The sequence below is a fragment of the Panulirus ornatus genome, chromosome 1, assembly GCF_036320965.1.
Source record: "Panulirus ornatus isolate Po-2019 chromosome 1, ASM3632096v1, whole genome shotgun sequence".
NCBI lineage: Eukaryota > Metazoa > Arthropoda > Malacostraca > Decapoda > Palinuridae > Panulirus > Panulirus ornatus.
Window position 1 is genome coordinate 89,227,801 of NC_092224.1, and position 25,338 is coordinate 89,253,138.

At 40.6% G+C, this 25,338-nt stretch overlaps 1 protein-coding gene across 1 annotated transcript in view; it reads right to left on the minus strand.

Annotated features, from left to right (window-relative positions):
* Positions 1-25,338, minus strand: part of LOC139750355 (uncharacterized) — a 722,120-nt gene that overhangs the window by 154,790 nt on the left and 541,992 nt on the right. Inside the window, exons 9-12 of the mRNA XM_071665103.1 lie at positions 21,965-22,062; positions 16,100-16,254; positions 10,147-10,282; positions 8,762-8,901 (exon numbers count right to left, since the gene is read on the minus strand). Of these exons, the coding sequence (XP_071521204.1) occupies positions 8,762-8,901; positions 10,147-10,282; positions 16,100-16,254; positions 21,965-22,062 (529 nt within the window). The remainder of the gene's footprint in view (positions 1-8,761; positions 8,902-10,146; positions 10,283-16,099; positions 16,255-21,964; positions 22,063-25,338) is intronic.

Here is a 25,338-nt window from a genome sequence, read left to right on the forward strand (position 1 = left end):
GCTCTCTTAGTCAGCCTGCATTTACTACCACACTTTACTCTTACAATTCCATTCCTTATATGATAAACTTTCTTTTTTTTTTTTTTTTTTTTATACCTCGTCGCTGTCTCCCGCGTTTGCGAGGTAGCGCAAGGAAACAGACGAAAGAAATGGCCCAACCCCCCCCATACACATGTACATACACACGTCCACACACGCAAATATACATACCTACACAGCTTTCCATGGTTTACCCCGGACGCTTCACATGCCTTGATTCAATCCACTGACAGCACGTCAACCCCTGTATACCACATCGCTCCAATTCACTCTATTCCTTGCCCTCCTTTCACCCTCCTGCATGTTCAGGCCCCGATCACACAAAATCCTTTTCACTCCATCTTTCCACCTCCAATTTGGTCTCCCTCTTCTCCTCGTTCCCTCCACCTCCGACACATATATCCTCTTGGTCAATCTTTCCTCACTCATTCTCTCCATGTGCCCAAACCACTTCAAAACACCCTCTTCTGCTCTCTCAACCACGCTCTTTTTATTTCCACACATCTCTCTTACCCTTACGTTACTTACTCGATCAAACCACCTCACACCACACATTGTCCTCAAACATCTCATTTCCAGCACATCCATCCTCCTGCGCACAACTCTATCCATAGCCCACGCCTCGCAACCATACAACATTGTTGGAACCACTATTCCTTCAAACATACCCATTTTTGCTTTCCGGGATAATGTTCTCGACTTCCACACATTTTTCAAGGCTCCCAAAATTTTCGCCCCCTCCCCCACCCTATGATCCACTTCCGCTTCCATGGTTCCATCCGCTGACAGATCCACTCCCAGATATCTAAAACACTTCACTTCCTCCAGTTTTTCTCCATTCAAACTCACCTCCCAATTGACTTGACCCTCAACCCTACTGTACCTAATAACCTTGCTCTTATTCACATTTACTCTTAACTTTCTTCTTCCACACACTTTACCAAACTCCGTCACCAGCTTCTGCAGTTTCTCACATGAATCCGCCACCAGCGCTGTATCATCAGCGAACAACAACTGACTCACTTCCCAAGCTCTCTCATCTCCAACAGACTTCATACTTGCCCCTCTTTCCAAGACTCTTGCATTTACCTCTCTAACAACCCCATCCATAAACAAATTAAACAACCATGGAGACATCACACACCCCTGCCGCAAACCTACATTCACTGAGAACCAATCACTTTCCTCTCTTCCTACACGTACACATGCCTTACATCCTCGATAAAAACTTTTCACTGCTTCTAACAACTTGCCTCCCACACCATATATTCTTAATACCTTCCACAGAGCATCTCTATCAACTCTATCATATGCCTTCTCCAGATCCATAAATGCTACATACAAATCCATTTGCTTTTCTAAGTATTTCTCACATACATTCTAAGCAAACACCTGATCCACACATCCTCTACCACTTCTGAAACCACACTGCTCTTCCCCAATCTGATGCTCTGTACATGCCTTCACCCTCTCAATCAATACCCTCCCATATAATTTACCAGGAATACTCAACAAACTTATACCTCTGTAATTTGAGCACTCACTCTTATCCCCTTTGCCTTTGTACAATGGCACTATGCACGCATTCCGCCAATCCTCAGGCACCTCACCATGAGTCATACATACATTAAATAACCTTACCAACCAGTCAACAATACAGTCACCCCCTTTTTTTTATAAATTCCACTGCAATACCATCCAAACCTGCTGCCTTGCCGGCTTTCATCTTCCGCAAAGCTTTTACTACCTCTTCTCTGTTTACCAAATCATTTTCCCTAACCCTCTCACTTTGCACACCACCTCGACCCAAACACCCTATATCTGCCACTCTGTCATCAGACACATTCAACAAACCTTCAAAATACTCATTCCATCTCCTTCTCACATCACCACTACTTGTTATCACCTCCCCATTTACGCCCTTCACTGAAGTTCCCATTTGCTTCCCTTGTCTTACGCACCCTATTTACCTCCTTCCAGAACATCTTTTTATTCTCCCTAAAATTTACTGATAGTCTCTCACCCCAACTCTCATTTGCCCTTTTTTTCACCTCTTGCACCTTTCTCTTGACCTCTTGTCTCTTTCTTTTATACTTCTCCCACTCAATTGCATTTTTTCCCTGCAAAAATCGTCCAAATGCCTCTCTCTTCTCTTTCACTAATACTCTTACTTCTTCATCCCACCACTCACTACCCTTTCTAAACAGCCCACCTCCCACTCTTCTCATGCCACAAGCATCTTTTGCGCAATCCATCACTGATTCCCTAAATACATCCCATTCCTCCCCCACTCCCCTTACTTCCATTGTTCTCACCTTTTTCCATTCTGTACACAGTCTCTCCTGATACTTCCTCACACAGGTCTCCTTCCCAAGCTCACTTACTCTCACCACCTTCTTCACCCCAACATTCACTCTTCTTTTCTGAAAACCCATACTAATCTTCACCTTAGCCTCCACAAGATAATGATCAGACATCCCTCCAGTTGCACCTCTCAGCACATTGACATCCAAAAGTCTCTCTTTCGCACGCCTGTCAATTAACACATAATCCAATAACGCTCTCTGGCCATCTCTCCTACTTACATAAGTATACTTATGTATATCTCGCTTTTTAAACCAGGTATTCCCAATCATCAGTCCTTTTTCAGCACATAAATCTACAAGCTCTTCACCATTTCCATTTACAACACTGAACACCCCATGCATACCAATTATTCCCTCAACTGCCACATTACTCACCTTTGCATTCAAATCACCCATCACTATAACCCGGTCTCGTGCATCAAAACCGCTAACACACTCATTTAGCTGCTCCCAAAACACTTGCCTCTCATGATCTTTCTTCTCATGCCAAGGTGCATATGCACCAATAATCACCCACCTCTCTCCATCAACTTTCAATTTTACCCATATCAATCGAGCATTTACTTTCTTACATTCTATCACATACTCCCACAACTCCTGTTTCAGGAGTATTGCTACTCCTTCCCTTGCTCTTGTCCTCTCACTAACCCCTGACTTCACTCCCCAGACATTTCCAAACCACTCTTCCCCTTTACCCTTGAGCTTCGTTTCACTCAGAGCCAAAACATCCAGGTTCCTTTCCTCAAACATACTACCTATCTCTCCTTTTTTCACATCTTGGTTACATCCACACACATTTAGGCACCCCACTCTGAGCCTTTTCTAACACCATATATTATCTACAGGCATATAATTTCTAACAAATCCACTCTCTGCTGTTCAGAGCCTTAGGCTTGCATATATAAAACACCGTCAGGAGTACTATCCCTAAAAATATAACCATATTAGCCCTAACAGACAGTGACATATCCACACAATCCTCAGTGCACCCAAAACCTTTTGATTCCTCTCCTACCCTATGATTTGCTTCCACCTCTCAGGGCTCATCTGCTGCCATGTCCACTCTCAGATACGTCAAGCATGCCACTTCCACTAGCTTCTCCCAGTTCAAACTCATATTCAAACCATCTTGTCTCAAACCTTTGCTACTCGTTACCTTAATTTAGTTCATTTACTCTCAACTCCCTCCTTTCACACACTCCTAAACTCAAACAACTGCTAGTCTGTGATGAGGGCCATATCATCTACGAGTAGCATATGAATCATTTCCCAAGCCTCTTCTACCACCAACATGCTGTAAACCAGACCCTCACTCCAAGGCCCTTGCATTTAACCACCTCATAATCCCATCAAGAACAGATTAAGTAGCCAATGTGACAACACAGACCATTTCTGCAAACCCAACTTCATTTGGAACCTCTCATCCCCCTCCAATCCCACTCAGTTTAATGCCCTACTCTCCACATAAAGCTCTCTACATTCCTTAGTTCATAATTCAACATATAAATCTCTCTCTTTCTCCAACTATTTCTCACACCAATTTTTCAAAGCAAACTGGGAATCCTCTACCATTCTGAAGGCTACATTTCTCCTCTTATTATGATGCTCTATGTATGCCATCATTCTCTCAATCACTAGACTTATACCTCCGTAATTTGAGCATTTATTTCTGTCACCCCACCTGCACATAACAGCAATATACCTTCATTCTGCCAGTCCTTGGGCACCTCATCTTGGTTATATATACATTGGAAAGCCTGACTATCCAATCATAAACAATGGCATCCCCTTTCTTGACAAACATGCCTGTAATTCCATCCATTTCCATTGCTTTGCCACACTTCATCTGCTACAAGGGTTTCACCACCTCTTCTCTTTTCACTAAACCATTCATCATAACTGTTTTACTCTACATAGTATCACATAGTATCCCATCCCAAACATACCAAACATACCACCCTACTATCTGGCACATTTTACTATCCATTAAAATACTCACTCCATCTCTTTTTCACCTTTTGTCTGTTAGAACTCTCCCATTTGCTCCTCTATCTATTGTTTCCATTTGTTCTGTTGTTCTCCTTGCAGTACTGCATTCGCCTCCCTCCAAAACATTTTTTTATTTCTTTATTTTTTCTTTTTTTATATTGAAGGCTCCAGTCACAGACAAAAGCCCACATCAAAGCTGGGCTTTAATTGAAATATAAAGAGAATTATGAAAGATAAAAGAAAAGACAAGGGAAAATATTTATGAATTTTGGAGGAAGTGAAAAACCTGTCTTTCAAAATGTGTCAGGTCATAGTTATTGGGAAAGACGTGAGAGGGTAGAGAGTTCCAAAGCTTTGATGTGTCAGGATAGAAGCAGTTATAAAAGTGGCCACACAGTAATCATGTGATAAAGCAGCTTGCAAGTATTATATGGTCTCCCTAGTAGTGGGGGCACACTAACAGCCAGGTCTCGGGAGCAAAAACCAAACTAATACCTATAGAAGAGGGAAAGTAAACCAACATTGCAGCAGAGGGCAAGAGGGTCAAGTTTGGAAGTTAGCCTGGGACAGTTTATATGTTGGACTGCTTTCGAATCAACTCTGTCAAGTAAGGATGCACAGCTAGAACCATACAAGGATGAATCAGTCCTTTGTATATATGGAGCAACTGTTCTGAAGAAAAGAAGTTTTGATATCTAAACAAGACACCCAGTTTCTTAGAGTAGGGTTTCCAAGAAAGAGTAGATGTTATGATAATACCAAGAATGTTCAATGAGTCAAGAGATGGAATTACAGAACTATCAAAGGAGAGACGTTGTGAGGAGTTTTCAATAGAGAGACAGGGGGTCATGGAGGCATCAAACTTAACTAGATTTTGTCAACCCACTGAGATATCCTGTCCAAGTCTGACTTTATTGAATAAGCTGTGTCAAGATGAGATGCAGATCAAGTGAGAGAAGAAGAAGAACTGAAGGATGTGGATGACTGCAGTGTTGAGTAATCAGCATACGAGTGCATTTGGTTACTTGTGGTGGAGAGGAAATCATTGAAAAAAAGGAGAAAAAGTGTATGGGACAGGACAGAACCTTGAGGGACATCACTGTTAATGGAGTTCACAAATATTCCTTCAACAGCCATGCCACTCTTTCCTTTGCTCTCATCCTCACAGCAACCCTAAACTTTGTTCCCTGGATATTCCTACATTCCTACCCTCTTCTCCTTCAGTTCAGATTCACTCACAGCCAAAACACTTAGGTTCCTCTCCTCAAACACAGCACCTATCACTCTCATATTCTCATTCCAGTTTCATCCACACACATTCAGACATCCATAACTGAGCCTTGGATCCTCTTGCTTCGGCTCTTGAAAGATGATAATACAAAATGGATAAGGTTTCCAGGCCCCTGCTCCCACCACTATAAGTTAACTCTTATGAAACTTAAACAGATATGTAGATAGTTTTCTTCCTCCCTTATCCCTGATGATAAAGGAAATTTATTGATTTAGGGTAAACAATCATATGACTTGTGTCCTCAAATGTTATGAGAAAAATAGAAAGTATGTGCTTATGGATTGAGTTCCACCACCCTACATGTATGAGAGGTGGAAAAAGAAAGAAGGCAACCTGTGCCAGAATGAGGAAACATGACACACAATGTGGTGATGGCTCCCTCCACCACTGTCACAATTTCTTCCAACCCCCAAGCAATAACTCCCTGGATGTTGCCTTCCTACCCCTAGGACTATATTCTGTTTATGCTTTATTACAAAATATATGAAGCCTTAGCATTCTCAACCACAGTCTACAGAAAAAGACATTCAAAATGGTTGAGTTAATGATCTGTAACAGCTTCAGTTCTTTACTTTTCTGCTACAGGTAACCCATTCATCTTGATTTTAGACTATCAGAAGTTCCAGAAATCTGGATATTTTCGAAAGTGGTCAGTTTTGAATGTGACGGGCTTCATAGATCAAACAGATCCTGCTTCAGATGGTTATCAATTTGTAACTTAAACACAATTTCCTTCTTAATTTTTCATTGCACATTTTACATTATCATTATTTTCATTATACTTAATCACCATTTCCTGCATCAGCGAAGTAGCGCCAGGAAACAGACGACGAATGGCCTATCCACTCATATACACATATTTATACATAAATGCCCATATACATACATATACATATCAACGTACACACATATACATATATATACATACACATACACAGACATATACATATATACACATGTACATATTCATACTTACTTGCCTTCATCCACTTCAGTCGCTACCTTGTCCCACAAGAAACAGCATTGCTACCCCCACTTCAGCAAGGTAGCACTAGGAAAAAACAGACAAAAAAGGCCACATTCGTTCACACTCAGTCCCTAGCTGTCATGCATAATGCACCACAACCACGGCTCCCTATCCACATCCAGGCCCCAGACCTTTCCATGGTTTACCCTAGATGCTTCACAAGCCCCGGTTCAGTCCGTTGACAGCACACCGACACCAGTATACCACATCGTTCCAATTCACTTTATTCCTTGCACACCTCTCACCCTCCTGTATGTTCAAGCCCCGGGCACTTCACCATGATCCATACATACATTGAACATCCTTACCAGCAGTCACCCCCTTTCTTAATTAATTCCACTGCAATACCATCCAAACCCACCACCTTGCCGGATTTCATCTTCCACAAATCGTTCACTACCTCTTCTCTCTTAACCAAACCATTCTCCCTGACCCTCTGACTTCACACACCATCCCAACCAAAACACTCTACATCTGCCACTCTATCATCAAACACATTCAACAAACCTTGAAATTACTCACTCCATCTCCTCACTTCATCACTACCTGTTATTACTTCCCCACTTGCTCCCTTCACTGATATTCCCATTTGTTCTCGTCTTACACATGTTATTCATCTCCTTCCAAAACATCTTTTTATTCTCCTTAAAGTTTAATGATACTCTCTCACCCCAACTCTCATTTGCCCTCTTTTTCAACCCTTGCACCTTCCTCTTGACCTCCTGCCACCTTCTTTTATACATCTCCCAGTCATTTGCACTCCTTCCTCACATGTATCATCCAACTACCTCTCTTTTCTCTTTCACTAACAACTTTACTTCTTCATCCCACCACTCACTACCTTTTCTAATCTGCCCACTTCGCACCTTTCTCATACCACATGCATCTTTTGCACATGCCATCACTGCTTTCCTAAATACATCCCATTCCTCACCATTACCCTCACGTCATTTGCTCTCACCTTCTGCCATTCTCCACTTAATCTCCCTTGGTACTTCTTCACACAAGTCTCCTTTCCAAGCTCACTTACTCTCACTACTCTCTTCTCCCCAACATCTTTTCCTCTTTTTTGAAAACCTCTACAAATCTTCACCTTTGCCCCCATAAGATAGTGATCAGACATCCCACCAGCTGCCCCTATCAGAACATTAACATCCAAAAGGCTCTCTTTTACATGCCTATCAATTAACACATAATCTAATAATGCCCTATGACCATCTCTCCCACTCACATAAATACTGAGTGATCGGGGCCGGAACATGCAAGAGGGTGAAATGCGTGCAAGGAATAGAGTGAATTGGAACGATATGGTATACTGGGGTCGACATGCTGTCAATGGATTGAACCAGGGCATGTGAAGTGTCTGAGGTAAACCATGGAAAGTTCTGTGGGGCCTGGATGAGGAAAGGGAGCTGTGGTTTCGGTGCATTATACATGACAGCTAGAGACTGAGTGTGAACGAATGTGGCCTTTGTTGTCTTTTCCTAGCGCTACCTCATGCACATGCAAGGAGAGGGGGTTGTTATTTCATGTGTGGCGGGGTGGCGATGGGAATGAATAAAGGCAGACAGTATGAATTATGTACCTGAGTATATATATGTATATGTCTGTGTGTGTGTGTGTGTATATATATGTAAACGTTGAGATGTATAGGTATGTATATTTGTGTGTGTGAACGTGTATGTATATACATGTGTATGTGGGTGGGTTGAGCCATTCTTTCATCTGATTCTTTGCGCTAACCCGGGAGACACCGACAAAGTAAGAAAAAAAAATATTTCTTTTTAAAGCAGGTATTCCCAATCATAATAATTCAACAAACAACTGAAGCATTACCACAGAGACCTTTATGCTAAGAAAATTATGTAAGCATCTCCTGAAAATATTTCAACAAGTTCAAAATGTCTTTTGTAACATATCCTACACCATTTCTGTGATAAAAGATGTTTTTGAAAAGTGGGTCTAAAACAATTACATATATAGATACATAACCTATCTCTGAAGTTGAGTATATGTAATACATATCAAGAGTGGAGAAATACTATATACCTGTGCATGAGCAAAACTGCTTTAGCATGGTTGATAAGTAATAATGGAACTGAGTAGCCAAGTTCCTGAAGGGAAAGGTTTGATAGAATTGCAGTATATACACGACCCAAGTACTCCTCTTGCACTAAACGGTTACCCTCCTGCAAAAGATAAATCATATGGTTACATATAAAGAATATAAAGAGTGTAAAAAAATGAGTGAGCATGGACAAGTTGAAATTTGCAGTTCAAATGAACAAGCTGTCATCCCTATTGCCTAAAGTGCCTATGGTTGTGGCCTCAACAACACATAATAATGCTCTGGTGCCAGTGCATTACAAACCACAGCAAGAGAGAGGATTCAAACATATGATGTCATTGTTCACCTATTTCTGGTGCCACCATGCTAAAGCAAGAAAAAGCAAACAAGCATGAAAAAACTGCCTTAGATTTTCCAAAAGGACCTCTTTGAAATGAAAGATGATATGTATAAAAACTTGAATAAAACATACAAATCTCTAGTTGTTTTTTTTTTTTTTTTTTTTTTTTTATACTTTGTCGCCGTCTCCCGCGTTTGCGAGGTAGCGCAAGGAAACAGACGAAAGAAATGGCCCAACCCCCCCCCCCATACACATGTACATACACACGTCCACACACGCAAATATACATACCTACACAGCTTTCCATGGTTTACCCCAGACGCTTCACATGCCTTGCTTCAATCCACTGACAGCACGTCAACCCCTGTATACCACATGACTCCAATTCACTCTATTTCTTGCCCTCCTTTCACCCTCCTGCATGTTCAGGCCCCGATCACACAAAATCTTTTTCACTCCATCTTTCCACCTCCAATTTGGTCTCCCTCTTCTCCTCGTTCCCTCCACCTCCGACACATATATCCTCTTGGTCAATCTCTCCTCACTCATTCTCTCCATGTGCCCAAACCATTTCAAAACACCCTCTTCTGCTCTCTCAACCACGCTCTTTTTATTTCCACACATCTCTCTTACCCTTACGTTACTTACTCGATCAAACCACCTCACACCACACATTGTCCTCAAACATCTCATTTCCAGCACATCCATCCTCCTGCGCACATCTCTATCCATAGCCCACGCCTCGCAACCATACAACATTGTTGGAACCACTATTCCCTCAAACATACCCATTTTTGCTTTCCGAGATAGTGTTCTCGACTTCCACACATTTTTCAAGGCTCCCAAAATTTTCGCCCCCTCCCCCACCCTATGATCCACTTCCGCTTCCATGGTTCCATCCGCTGACAGATCCACTCCCAGATATCTAAAACACTTCACTTCCTCCAGTTTTTCTCCATTCAAACTCACCTCCCAATTAGAAAAGATATTTTGAAAAACATGATACAACAGAATTTACATAATTACCTTTTCAACCTCATAATCACTGAGATTTTGAGCCTTGAGATCAGCAATAACTTTTTCTCTGAAGTGCAGGAACCAGCCCCGTGCTTCTTTCTCCAGTATGCCAACAAGCACCGGTAATGCCTTCTTCATCAGTTCCCTGCAATGAGATTACAATGTATTTTCCCAATTTCCAACACTCCAGTAAACTTGAAGCTACACAAAAAAGAAACACACAGGTTAGCAAAATCCTTTCAAAATTAAACACATGTTTTATCACTGTTTCTTGCTGCTTAAATGGTGTTATGCAGAGAATAATAAGCAATATGCCCTTTGTACCAAGAACACTAAATTCAAGAGCGGTGTCAATTATCACTATAGATTCTGGCATCATTTTTGAGCGTGAATTTGACTCACATCACCCCCTCTAACAAAGGTGGAAGCAAAGCCGTCCCATAAAACTATCGACCAATAACACTAACATCACACATTATCAAAATCCTCGAAAGAGCCCTAAGAAACAAACTAAGTGAATTCATATAAATAAAAAATCTACATAATATGGGACAATATGGTTTCAGAGTGGCAAGATCTTGCCTCTCTTAGTTGCTTAAGCACTATAATTAGACTGATGAAGCTCTGAAAACAAAGAAAATGCTGACGTGGTTTATATGGACTTTGCAAAATCATTTGACAAATATGGCATTGGTGCCATAGCAAATAAAATGCAAAAGATGGGAATAAATGGAAAAATTGGGACACACATATCCAACTTTGCAATTAACAGATCACAAAACGTAGTTGGAAACCATGCCATATCCAGTGCTTCCACGGTAAACTGTTCAGACCCCTAAGAAACTGTACTTACACCCCTATTGTTCCCATCTTATGCCTGAAACTGACACGCACACAAGCCATAGCATTATATCATCCTTTGCAGATGATACACAAATAAGTATGAAAATCATATAAACATGCTTTTCAATGGATTTAAGTTTCATCTCCAGTATAGGGTAACAGAAAACAAAAATACAAAATACCAAACAGACACAGACACTATTACAAAAGAGTTGAACAATGTGAAATCCCTCAGAGTAATAACTGACCTGACATTCAGCAAATACAACAAAACAATGATTGCCTCATGGAGAAGGATGGCAGGCTGGACCTCCAAGACAAGAGAAGAAAAGCCAATGATGATATCATTTAAGGTGCTATTTCTTTCACAAATTGAATATTGCTGCATTCTAACAACACCATACAAGGTGGGCAAAATTGCATAATTACAGAGATCTTTCACAGCCCATATCAACTTGGGTCTATATCATCACCTTTACACCTGGAAAATCCTTGAGGATATGATCCCCAACTTGTATTTGGAAATAACATCATACTGGCATCATAGACATGGAAGATTGTAAACCACTTCCTCTGAAAACCTTAAACATCCAGGCCCATGACTCTTTAAAACCTTGCCAGCTATCGTCAGAAACAGGATGGAATGCACAACAGAGAAGTTCATGAGTATAGTGAACAAGTACCTGCAAAGTGTACCAGACCAGCTAGGCTGTGGGGATTATGTGAGGTTGGATGACCATTGACACAACCCAAAACCCTTGAATTAATGCAAGCTGTAGGGGTAAAGAACTCCAGAAGACTTCACCAGGACCATGTATTCACCAGGTATGCCCTTATCACTAATCAAGGATCAGGCTTTAGGCTCATCTCATCTCTGATTAGGGATCTGTTATTGAGAGCCATATATACAAATATCCTATGGATAATGGCTGTCCCCTTGGACTGAAGACAGAATGCACCAATCCCTAAACCATTCACACATCACTCCCAGCCACTTATGTGACCCTCCAGCTTGCTACTGGAAAAAGTTAGTCATATCCACCTGGGGAAGCACTAGCACCATCGAATTTCTGGCAAGTGATGGCTCGGTGCCTCCTTTAGTTCGGACAAAATTATGTGAGGGAACTTGAAATTACCACGGCCACCATACTAGTTTACTGGGTGGCCACAGATGGCGCTGTGTGTAGAGCGCACTTATTTACATTCTTTACACTGGACTTGTTGGTGGTGATACTGTAATTCTGTGAGATTATTAGCTTATTTTGCTTAAATTTAACCCTAGCTATGGCTTCCAAGACATATGAGAGTGTTAGTCGTGGTGACAAATGTAAGCATCAGTCCATGTCAATCCAAGATAAAGTAGGACTGTTGAAAAAATGGACTGTGGTGTTTCAGTGCATAAGCTGTGTGACATCTACAGTACTGGGTCATCAACTGTTTATGATATAAAGAAGCAAAGGCAGAAAATATTGAAATTCTATGCAGACAGCGATTCCAAGAAGCAAATGACGATTAGAAAAACTATGAAAGATGGTAAAAGCACTGAACACGATCGAGTGATGATGGAATGGTTTTGACAGCATCGGAGCGATGGAGTAGACTTGTCAGGTAGCATGATAATGAACCAGGCTAAGTTGTTCCATAAAGAACTTGAATTACAAAATGAGCATAACTATAGTGAAGGATGGCTTCAAAGACTCAAGAAGCGTCATGGAATTTCCATAAATAAAGTGTGTCGAGAAAAGCAGTCTGCAAACCACGAAGGAGCTGCCGAGTATGTAGACGAATTTGCGAAACTCGTAGCTGACGAGCACCTCAGTCCTGAGCAGGTGTCTAATGTATTTCATTTATTTATTTAATTTACATTCAATATTTGTTTAATCTAAATTTCTAGCAGTCCATGGTATACTTTAGACACATGGGAGATGTACAATTAGTGGGTTAGAGGTGTGTTGATGAATTATCATTACGTGACCACGGTTGGTCCGGTAAAATGGTTAATCTGGCAAGGCTTTGGAACCAAGAATGCCGGAAAACCGGTAGTGTAACTGTACTGGGTCTAGAGACAAATGTTATAGAAGAGAAAAATGTGGAAAAAAGGGCAAAATTAATGATGAGGAGGGAACTGTGTACATGAAGCTCCTGCACTGTGTGGTATAATGGCCATGATAATAGGCAAAATGTTTTAGAGTCTGAAACTTCTAGCAGTGGCTTCAATGATACTAGACAATTTTCAATATTTTTTCTTAAAGACAGAGAAACTTCATGACTAGTGAAAGGGTTAAGTATACTATCATCCTATCATTATAAATGCTGATAAACAGAGATTTTGAAGTATGGAAAACCATTTCTCTTCTTGAGGAACAGCCCAATATGCATCTAAGAGAGCACTACTTAATGAGGGGTTAAAACACCATTTCACACAACAGAGCTAGGATAATAACAAGCATTCATCCTCGTGAATTTTGTCCCACTTAGATCTGTGACATCAAAGCACAGAGGGAGGTGGCAACAATCACTGTGCTACAGGTCTGTTATCGTCAGAACTGAGGAAAGGGTTTCAAAAAAGAAATGACGCAAGAGAAGGGATGTCAATATTGATGAATACTCATAGAACTCTGCCTGCAATATTTTTCTATTCTTCAAAACCTATTTTCTCACATTCAACCAGAGCCCAACAAAAGTACAAAAGCACATCCACATGAATGAGAAGGAACCTTAAGAAGAACTTTGGGAAAGATCCTCACAAAAGAAAAAAACTTATCCTTTATGACAATTTGGCCTTCCCTTTGGAATGCACTCTCAAGAACATAGCAGACCCAGATCCACATAAGGGTGATCAGCTGTATCTATGTACAGGTATAATTCAATCAAGGGGGTGTTACATGCTAAGTAATCCTGTTAATAATCTCAAGAATGAAGGATTCGTACAGAAAGCCATTTATTTTACAGCATGGGCTCTACCAGATTGCCCTGGCTTCTGGATCCAATATCAATATTCATGCTGATAAAGGCTTCAGGGACCATAGATGAGCTAGCAAATGTTCTCAAATGTACTTTCAAAGACATTAAAGGAATCTAATTTAAAAAAACCCTGAGTTTGAAGATTTCACCGCCAAAAGATAAACTTAAAATCATTGTCTAACACTTAAACTTACATTCTAGAAAGAATGCTCCACAGGTTAAGATATATTGTTCTTAATCTGTTCTCAGGTACCCTTGGCAATATCATTACCTAAAATCCAGAAAATCTTGAAATCCAGCAACTGCTTCGCTACAAGGGTGTTGAAAGACATTAACATATATCTCACATGTTACCCTTTTAAAAAATGGCTACAGCTTTCCTCCTCTGTTATATCTATCATTCATTATATTCCACATTCCATTCACAAGAAGTAACTATAGGTGTGCCACTTTTATGCAAGGTTGAACATAACTTTCACCAGAATCAATATGCAAAACTTTGGTCTCTTGCCCCAGTCTGCATACTCACACAAGGGGATGAATGTACAACTCCCTGGGATAGACTTGCTATCCTTACAACTAAATCTTTCTACAGTCCACTTCAAAAAAGTCTGCGACTCACTAACTTGTCAGTCTATTATTTTTTATTTTTTTTTTTTTTTTATACTTTGTCGCTGTCTCCCGCGTTTGCGAGGTAGCGCAAGGAAACAGACGAAAGAAATGGCCCAACCCCCCCCCCCCCCCCATACACATGTACATACACACGTCCACACACGCAAATATACATACCTACACAGCTTTCCATGGTTTACCCCAGACGCTTCACATGCCTTGCTTCAATCCACTGACAGCACATCAACCCCTGTATACCACATGACTCCAATTCACTCTATTTCTTGCCCTCCTTTCACCCTCCTGCATGTTCAGGCCCCGATCACACAAAATCTTTTTCACTCCATCTTTCCACCTCCAATTTGGTCTCCCTCTTCTCCTCGTTCCCTCCACCTCCGACACATATATCCTCTTGGTCAATCTCTCCTCACTCATTCTCTCCATGTGCCCAAACCATTTCAAAACACCCTCTTCTGCTCTCTCAACCACGCTCTTTTTATTTCCACACATCTCTCTTACCCTTACGTTACTTACTCGATCAAACCACCTCACACCACACATTGTCCTCAAACATCTCATTTCCAGCACATCCATCCTCCTGCGCACATCTCTATCCATAGCCCACGCCTCGCAACCATACAACATTGTTGGAACCACTATTCCCTCAAACATACCCATTTTTGCTTTCCGAGATAATGTTCTCGACTTCCACACATTCTTCAAGGCTCCCAAAATTTTCGCCCCCTCCCCCACCCTATGATCCACTTCCGCTTCCATGGTTCCATCCGCTGACAGATCCACTCCCAGATATCTAAAACACTTCACTTCCTCCAGTTTTTCTCCATTCAAACTCACCTCCCAATTGACTTGACCCTCACCCCTACTGTACCTAATAACCTTGCTCTTATTCACATTTACTCTCAACTTTCTTCTTCCACACACTTTACCAAACTCAGTCACCAGCTTCTGCAGTTTCTCACATGAATCAGCCACCAGCGCTGTATCATCAGCGAACAACAACTGACTCACTTCCCAAGCTCTCTCATCCCCAACAGACTTCATACTTGCCCCTCTTTCCAGGACTCTTGCATTTACCTCCCTTACAACCCCATCCATAAACAAATTAAACAACCATGGAGACATCACACACCCCTGCCGCAAACCTACATTCACTGAGAACCAATCACTTTCCTCTCTTCCTACACGTACACATGCCTTACATCCTCGATAAAAACTTGGATGTAAGGCATGTTTACGTGTAGGAAGAGAGGAAAGTGATTGGTTCTCAGTGAATGTAGGTTTGCGGCAGGGGTGTGTGATGTCTCCATGGTTGTTTAATTTGTTTATGGATGGGGTTGTAAGGGAGGTAAATGCAAGAGTCTATTAATTAGAGTAAATAATCCAACATCTTCATGTGCCTGGATTGGAATTATGCAACAATGTACAACAATCCTGAAACACTGTTTCACATACTTAGCAAAAAAAAAAAAATGCTAGTTAGGTAGACTCCTCCTGTTGTTTAAAACTATTAAGAAATCATTACCTGTTGAAGAGTCGGAGATCCAGCTCCAGCCCCTGGGGAGTGGTGAAGATATATGGCACAGGTGGCTGCTTTTCCTCTGTTAACTGAAATTTTTCTCTTGTGGCTCGCCTGATCTGCTGAACCATCCATGAACACAGGCCCTCAACATCACCATCCTGCAATATCAGCAATGAATCATTTTATGGATTCATCAACTATCTATTTAAACAAAAATCCTCTTACAAAGCAATATAGCATAGCCTCAGAGAGGCAATGTAAATAACAGTGATCAGCAGCCAAATGTTTCGGAAGTGAGAGTAGCAAATCTTTACTAATTTTGAGGCACTAAGCACAAATATGACATTTAAAATTCTGAACTGGAATTGATGTCAGGTATCAATTCACCCTCATGGATGGCATCTGGGAACTTCCATTAGCATGGGACACAGTCTATGATTGCCTGCCAACCCTTATTAGTTGCCTGCCAACCCTTGTCAAGAACAGACGTGCCCTAGTGGTGCACTCGCTGACCCAGTTTCAAAAAGGCCTTTTTGTGTTGCTAAGGACCCACTTCCACTTAGTGAAATCTTTGAATCTTTGAATCTTTTTCAGTGAAATCTTGAATCTCGGTGAAATCTTTGAAGATGGCTCTAGCTTCTTGAGTTGCCTTTCCTAGATGCCATCGGGAGTTCACCATGGATTTTCTCCTCAGTGATGGTGAATACACTTCCTGTTTGTTCTGCGATGTGTTTGATAGGCTTTTGGTACATTTTAGAATAACAGTGAAGCCTTGGAGAAACTAGATGCTAGGATGAAAAGGGTGGGAAGAGGAAGCTGTATTCTTGGAGGCAAAAGCGGTTGCGATACAGGAAACAGACACGGGTATAACATCTACGGTAGATAGCTTAGGTAGTATGATAGCAACTTTCGAGACGAAGCTGGAATATATTTCCATCTTCCAACCTGCCAGGAAAACCGGTCGCTGCATTACCGAACAATCTACTAGCAATAAACTCTGCACTTACAATAGATTCAGTGAACTAGATGATAAAGTACAAGATGATTATAGCATCATCATTGTTGGGGACTCTATAGTCAAACACCAGGACCAGGAGTTCTGTGTAAAGGGTAGAAATAGGAAGAACATGTGTTATGCAGGTGCTAGGATGGAACACATCCTAGATAAGTTTGATGACATAGTCTCAAAATTTCCCGAGGATGTGATTTTTGTCATTCTGGAGGGGACGAACAATGCAGTTAATGGGAGATCGGAAGAAATATTAGCAAAACATAGAGAACTTATTAGGAAGTTCAAAGGAAGTTGTTGGAAGCTTATAATATCAGGATTGCTCCCAAGATATGACATCAATTCCTTTATCCTCAGTAGAATGCTGGGGATAGACAGAAGAATCAAAGCTCTCTGTAGGGAGGAGGATAAGTATAGACCTGTGGGACCACTTCAGTCATGACAGATCTCTGTACACTAGGGATGGTCTTCACTTAAATGGAATAGGGAAAGACTGCCTTGGCAGAGTATTAGACGAGAACATGAAGCCTTTTTTATGATAGAGATAAACTACTCAGGAAAACAAATTATTGTCAAGCTAATGAAGGAACTAGGATAATGGGGGAGAGGGAGGGGAAGGGGGTAGCTGTGTGAGGTGGGTCAATGCAGGATGAATCTGTGTGTGAAAGAGATCTGAGGGACAAGGCATCCTGTTTGACCACTATAAAGGTAGAGGATGGATGGGACCTTGGCAGGAGGGATCCTCAGGGAGTAGTGGTAACCTCACAAGCAGAGGGGTTAGCAAAGAAAAGTCAAGTAGGGTCATTTGGGGATAACTTAGGCAAATAAATAGTGGGTTAGCACAGCTACAGGTCAACTCTCACTTAACTTTTAGAACCAAGGCTAGTTGGGTCCAGTGCGAGGAGGGACAGATTAGGGCGGCGAACCCAAAACAGATGGAGAACCATTTTTCTCCTGCTGCTGCACATGCAGACATTAACAGTGATAATACAAACACACATACCAACATTAAAAAAAAAAGGCAAATTCAGTCCAGAAATCAGCTCCAAAGAAAATAAGTAATATAAACAAATGCTCAGAGCATTATTACAAAACACAATGAGCTTATATCCTATGCAATCAATGAAAATCCAAACATTATTGCAATCTTAGAAACATGGGTAAACTCTGAGAATAAACACTTAATCGCTGAGTTAACAGTACCCAGATTCAAACTATTTATGAAAGATCACTTATCCAGTGTAGGTGATGTAGTTTTGATTTATGTTGATATGATCTATGTACTATTAAGATAAGCAAAGTAGACACACACACTTACCACTCTCTTTATATTGACTTTAACAACAAGTTCAAAAGTAAACTACATCTTGGCATTATTTACAGACCTCCGAGCAAAAAGATGACAATATCATACAATGAAATCAGAACTACAGTAAACAGTAAAGAGATTATAATAGTAGGAGACTTCCACAGTCTAAACATAAACTGGTAAATATTAACAGGTGACAGAGAGGGGATGTGACTAGTGGAACCATATCAAAAATTTTCAACAAATCTCTATCAGATGGTCAGGTGCCAACTGAATGGAAACTAGCAGATGTTACTCCTGTATATAAAAAAGGAGACAAAAAGTGTGTCCCGAAATACTGCCTAATTAGCCTTAAGTCAGTGTTAGGTAAAACAATGGAAAACATCTAGATCACAAAATTATATTGGACAACCTACAAGGTTTCTGCAATAGAAGATCCTGCCTGAAAAATTTGCTGGAATCTTTTAATGTTATTTATCAGAACCGGGATGATAGAGTTCCATCTGATGTAGTATATCTAGATTTCAAAAAGGCTTTCGATAAAGTTCCTTACAAGAGACTCACATACACTCAAAGCACATTGAATTGGAGAAGAACTCTGTACATGGATCAGAAATTGGCTTACTGGAAGAAAACAGCATGTAGTATCAAACAGTGAAGCCTCAGTTTGGCTAAATGTAATGAGTGGTATGCCACAAGGGTCAGTCCTAGGCCCCATTCTTTTGTACAAAAGCAAAAGGGATAAAGGTGAGCGCTCCAAGTACAGAGGTATAAGTTTGTTGAGAATTCCTGGGAAATTATATGGGAAGGTATTGATTGAGAGGAAGAAGGCATGTACAGAGCATCAGATTGGGGAAGAGCAGTGTGGTTTCAGAAGTGGCAGAGGATGTGTGGGTCAGGTGTTTGCTTTGATGAATGGATGTGAGAAATACTTAGAAAAGCAAATGGATTTGTCCGTAGCATTTATGGATCTGGAGAAGGCATATGATAGAGTTGATTGAGATGCTTAATGGAAGGTATTAAGAATATATGGTGTGGGAGGCAAGTTGTTAGAAGCAGTGAAAAGTTTTTATCGAGGATGTAAGACATGTGTCCGAGTAGGAAGAGAGAACAGTGATTGGTTCTCAGTGAACGTCGGTTTGCGACAGAAGTGCATGATGTCTCCATGGCTGTTTAATTTTGTTTATGGATGGGGTTATTAGGGAGATGAATGCAAGAGTTTTGGAAAGAGGGGCAGGTATGCAGTACGTTGTTGAGTATTGTTGTTGAGAGGGCTTGGGAAGTGAGTCAGTTGTTGTTCACTGATGATACAGCACTGGTGGCTGATTTGGATGAGAAACTGCAGAAGCTGGTGACTGAGTGTGGTAAAGTGTGTGAAATAAGAAAGCTGAGAGTAAATGTGAATAAGAGAAAAGTTATTAGGTACAGTAGGGTTGAGGGACAAGTCAACTGGGAGGTATGTTTGAATGGAGAAAAACTGGATGAAGTGCAGTGTTTTAGATATCTGGGAGTGGATTTGGCAGCGGATGGAACCATGGTAGCAGAAGGGAGTCATAGGGTGGGGGAGGGGGTGAAAGTTCTGGGAGCATTGAAAAATGTGTGGAAGGCAAGAATGTTAGCTCGGAAAGCAAAAATGGGTATGTTTTGAGGGAATAGTTTTTCCAACGATGTTATATGGTTGTGAGGCGTGGGCTATAGATAGAGTTGTGCGGAGGAGGGTGGATGTGCTGGAAATGAGATGCTTGAGGACAATATGTGGTGTGAGGTGGTTTGATCGAGTAAGTAATGAAAGGGTAAGAGAGATGTGTGGTAATAAAAAGAGTGTGGTTGAGAGAGCAGAAGAGGGTGTTTTGAAATGGTTTGGTCACATGGAGAGAATGAGGAAAGATTGATATATGTGTCAGAGGTGGAGGGGACGAGTATAAGTGGGAGACCAAATTGGAGGTGGAAAGATGGAGTGAAAAGATTTTGAGTGATCGCGGCCTGAAGATGCAGGAAGGTGAAAGGCGTGCAAGGAACAGAGTGGATTGGAATGATGTGGTATATCAACGCCGACATGCTGTTAATGGATTGAACCAGGGCATGTGAAGCATCTGGGGTAAACCACAGAAAGTTTTTTGAGGCCTGGATGTGGAAAGGGAGCTGTGGTTTTGGTGCATTATACATGACAGCTAGAGACTGAGTGTGAACAAATGTGGCCTTTGTTGTCTTTTCCTAGCACTACCTCGTGCACATGCAGGGGGAGGGGGGTGTCATTTCACATGTGGCAGAGTGGCGACAGGAATGAATAAGGGCAGACAGTATGAATTATATACATGTGTATATATGTATATGTCTAAGTGTGTATATATATGTAAACGTTGAGATGTATAGGTATGTATATGTGCGTGTGTGGATGTGTATTTATATACATACGTACATGGGTGGGACGGGCCATTTTTTCATCTGTTTCCTTGTGCTACTTCGCTAATGCGGGAGACATCGACAAAGCATAATATAAATATATTAATGATCTAGAACTTGGTCTGATATCTAAGGTCTCCAAATTTGCTGATGATACTAAACCAGGAGGTGGAGCTGTAAACATGTGGGACTGTAAAATGATTCAAAGAGATCTTAACTTACTAGCAGAGTAGTCAGACAGATGGCAAATGAAGTTTATGTAAACAAGTGTAAAATTATGCACTTTGGAGACAAGAATATACATTACGACTACAAACTATTTGGAAACTCTGACTAAAGTAAATGAAGAAAAGGACCTTGGAGTTGTCATTAGCAATAATTTGAAGTACACTAAACAGTGTCAACAGCATGTAAGAAAGGCAACCAAATGTTAGGATTCATAGCCAGGAACATAGATCACAAAACACTAGAAACTATTCTCACACTTTATAGTTCTCTAGTAAGGCCACACCTTGATTATGCAGTTCAGTTTTGGTTCCCAAACCATAAAAAAGATAAGGAAAAATTAGAGCAAGTACAAAGATGCACAACAAAATTAATCCCAACCCTCAGAAATCTGACACACAAAGAGAGGCTTAAACGATTGGATCTCTTCTCCCTTAAAACATGTAGACTTTGCAGCAACTTAATCCAAGTGTTCAAAATTCTGAACAAGTTCAATACCATAAATAATGAACACCTTTTCGAAATAAAAGAAAATACAGTCACCATGACAAATGGAATAAAACTCAAAGCTAAAAGATGTAGTACAGATGTGAGAAAAAGCCGGAAATTAACTGTATAAACAACAGCAGTAACAGGGACAGTAGAAGGCTCATGTGCAGCAGCAGGGAGTCAGTGATAGCTTAAAAAACTGCTGAGCGGAATTGCATTTTCTTTTTCTTGTCAAGTTAAACTCCCTTTTATATACATATTCTTTTAGACCAGACAACCCAGTCATGGGCCAATCAGGCCTCCTGTTGTCTGTCTTTCTCATGTAAACTCATTTAAATGGGGAGAAAATGTAATTTTCTTAATCGTGTTTAGGCTGCATCCCCCTTCTGCATGTTTTGTTCCAAAGGGTCTGAATAAATCTGTGACATATTACCTTGCATGTTAACTCCTGAACCAAGTAGCTACAGCGCTCCTCCTTCATTCGTGCCTCTAAGTTGTGAGCCTGAACCCATGGAATACCTACGACAAGATCTGAAAAAATGTTATAACATTAGTCAAACGCAGCCATCTTTATTTTTCTCTAAAATGTGTAAAGGGTGAATAACAAATTAATCATACAACCGTCCATTACTTTGCTTCTGCTGCATTCCCAAACAAGTAATATAAATATTTTTTATTATTTTATTATACTTTGTCGCTGTCTCCCGCGTTTGCGAGGTAGCGCAAGGAAACAGACGAAAGAAATGGCCCAACCCCCCCCCACACACATGTATATACATACGTCCACACACGCAAATATACATACCTACACAGCTTTCCATGGTTTACCCCAGACGCTTCACATGCCTTGATTCAATCCACTGACAGCACGTCAACCCCGGTATACCACATCGCTCCAATTCACTCTACTCCTTGCCCTCCTTTCACCCTCCTGCATGTTCAGGCCCCGATCACACAAAATCTTTTTCACTCCATCTTTCCACCTCCAATTTGGTCTCCCTCTTCTCCTCGTTCCCTCCACCTCCGACACATATATCCTCTTGGTCAATCTTTCCTCACTCATTCTCTCCATGTGCCCAAACCACTTCAAAACACCCTCTTCTGCTCTCTCAACCACGCTCTTTTTATTTCCACACATCTCTCTTACCCTTACGTGACTCACTCGATCAAACCACCTCACACCACACATTGTCCTCAAACATCTCATTTCCAGCACATCCATCCTCCTGCGCACAACTCTATCCATAGCCCACGCCTCGCAACCATACAACATTGTTGGAACCACTATTCCTTCAAACATACCCATTTTTGCTTTCCGAGATAATGTTCTCGACTTCCACACATTCTTCAAGGCCCCCAGAATTTCCGCCCCCTCCCCCACCCTATGATCCACTTCCGCTTCCATGGTTCCATCCGCTGCCAGATCCACTCCAAGATATCTAAAACACTTCACTTCCTCCAGTTTTTCTCCATTCAAACTCACCTCCCAATTGACTTGACCCTCAACCCTACTGTACCTAATAACCTTGCTCTTATTCACATTTACTCTTAACTTTCTTCTTCCACACACTTTACCAAACTCAGTCACCAGCTTCTGCAGTTTCTCACATGAATCAGCCACCAGCGCTGTATCATCAGCAAACAACAACTGACTCACTTCCCAAGCTCTCTCATCCCCAACAGACTTCATACTTGCCCCTCTTTCCAAAACTCTTGCATTTACCTCCCTAACAACCCCATCCATAAACAAATTAAACAACCATATGCTAAAAATTTCTCAAAATGTCAATACAAATATAGATAATGATAATTCTCATTTAAGAACAAAAATCAATACTTTACCCTTGTATATCTGATTTAAATTTTCAATTATCTCTCCTGTATTTCTTAAAAAATTATTTCATGCTTTCCACTAATGTCTTTGTATAACTGTAACGTAGCATGTATGAAAAATTGAAAAGTGGATGTTAAGGTAAGGAGAGAATGATGCTATCTAAGACAACAGTGGGATTAGCCTGATCTTTGGTTCAAGGTTTCCAGGTGTTATAATACAAATCAATTATCAGTGAATCACTGTTGTTTGGGTTAACATACAAGTAACTAGTCAAGAACATCATATTTACACTAAGTTTTTTAGGGCAATATGAAAGACCATAATATGAAATCTAACAAAAGTAACAAGAATTTAAATACTAGATCTACAAATATTCGACCTATATCTCAACATATTTCTTACAAGATGGTTTGTGTAGAATCATTACATATCATATTCACAAAACACCTCTGATTTCTCCATCAAAACATCCATTTAATATACACTTTTCTTCTTCCTTCTATATCTAATCCCATACTACTTCATCATTCCATTAACCTTTTAAATTACGTATACTTCAAAATAGTTTTGGAGGCTGTTACTCTCACTGCTTGGTCTGGAACCAAGAACAGTGTTGTTCATCTACAAATTCAGGTTACTGTATTGCCCAGTGTAAATGTCTAAACAGCCATCACATCCCATATGTCTGGCACAATTTGTAGGTGTTTGTCCAAGCTTTTTCTGAATTTCTCCACTAAACACTCTAGTGCATTTCTCACAGCTTCAGGCAATGTATCACACACATTTAGACCCCAAATACTTACAATGATTTCCCTTAATGCACTCTGTGTGGTAATACTTCAATCCTTCATGCCTGTTGTGCTTATTGAGAAATATTTTTGAGTACAAATTGGGAGCCATGCCTCCCATGATCTTCTAAGCACAGATTATGACATATCTCTCCTGTCTATGCTCTAAGCAGCACAGCCTTAGTGTGCATTCAGTAATTTATGTTTTTAACACTCAATGCAGGCTGGAAAAACTCTCTTGACTTTCAAACACTAATTTCACCCACCTGATGAGTAATGATAGTGTACAGTCTCAAAAAAAAATGACAGTCCTGATTCAATTTTTTCCTTTTTCTATTTCTTTTATTCAAAAACATTCATACAACAAAATAAACTTTCCATACTTACATCTAAGTGTTACAACATTCATGACCTGTTTCAGACTGTTTGGCATTGAATCTGATAGCTCCCTGAGGTATTCAAAGTCCAAATGTTGTGCCCATAACCTTTTGATTTCATGTTGTAGCCTATAAATTGATTTGGTTTTGCAAAATGAAAGCTTATATTTCATCAAATTCTGACAATATTCTACTGTATTTGGGTATACAAGCTACCTGGTTGGTAAAGCACTCATGTATTTTTCTCCCTAAGCCACTGCTCTAGCTTTGTGGCCAGGTGCACCATCTTGCATAAAACATTGGTACCATTTAGATCATAAAAGAATAATTCAATACTGATTTGCAACACTCTACATTCATGTTATAATCTTTAACAAGAAAATATATCCCCATTTGACCCATCTTACCACTAAAACACTCCTACACCATCACAAAATTAGGATGCTTTGATGTTTTCACTTTGTATTTAGGGATGTAGCAATTGACAATACTGAGTCACTTCATGCTTCCATGCCAAGTTGTTATACAAACTTTCATTATCCCATGTCCCTTTATGCCAATGTGAAAGTGTCCAATATTCATAATTATGGGCAAAAGCTAAATATTTCATACACATCTGATCTATGAGGAGTTTCCTGGCAGCATGACATCACAACACGACAACAACTTCAAATTGTTCTGCAAGCAGTGTTGCACTGTTCTCTGTGACACCTCTGCAAAGATTTTCAGGTGACCTTTTTCAGCTGAGTTGCAGATGGGGATAAGTTTTTCAGCACCAAATACTTCATCAAGTTCTCAATCAACTTAC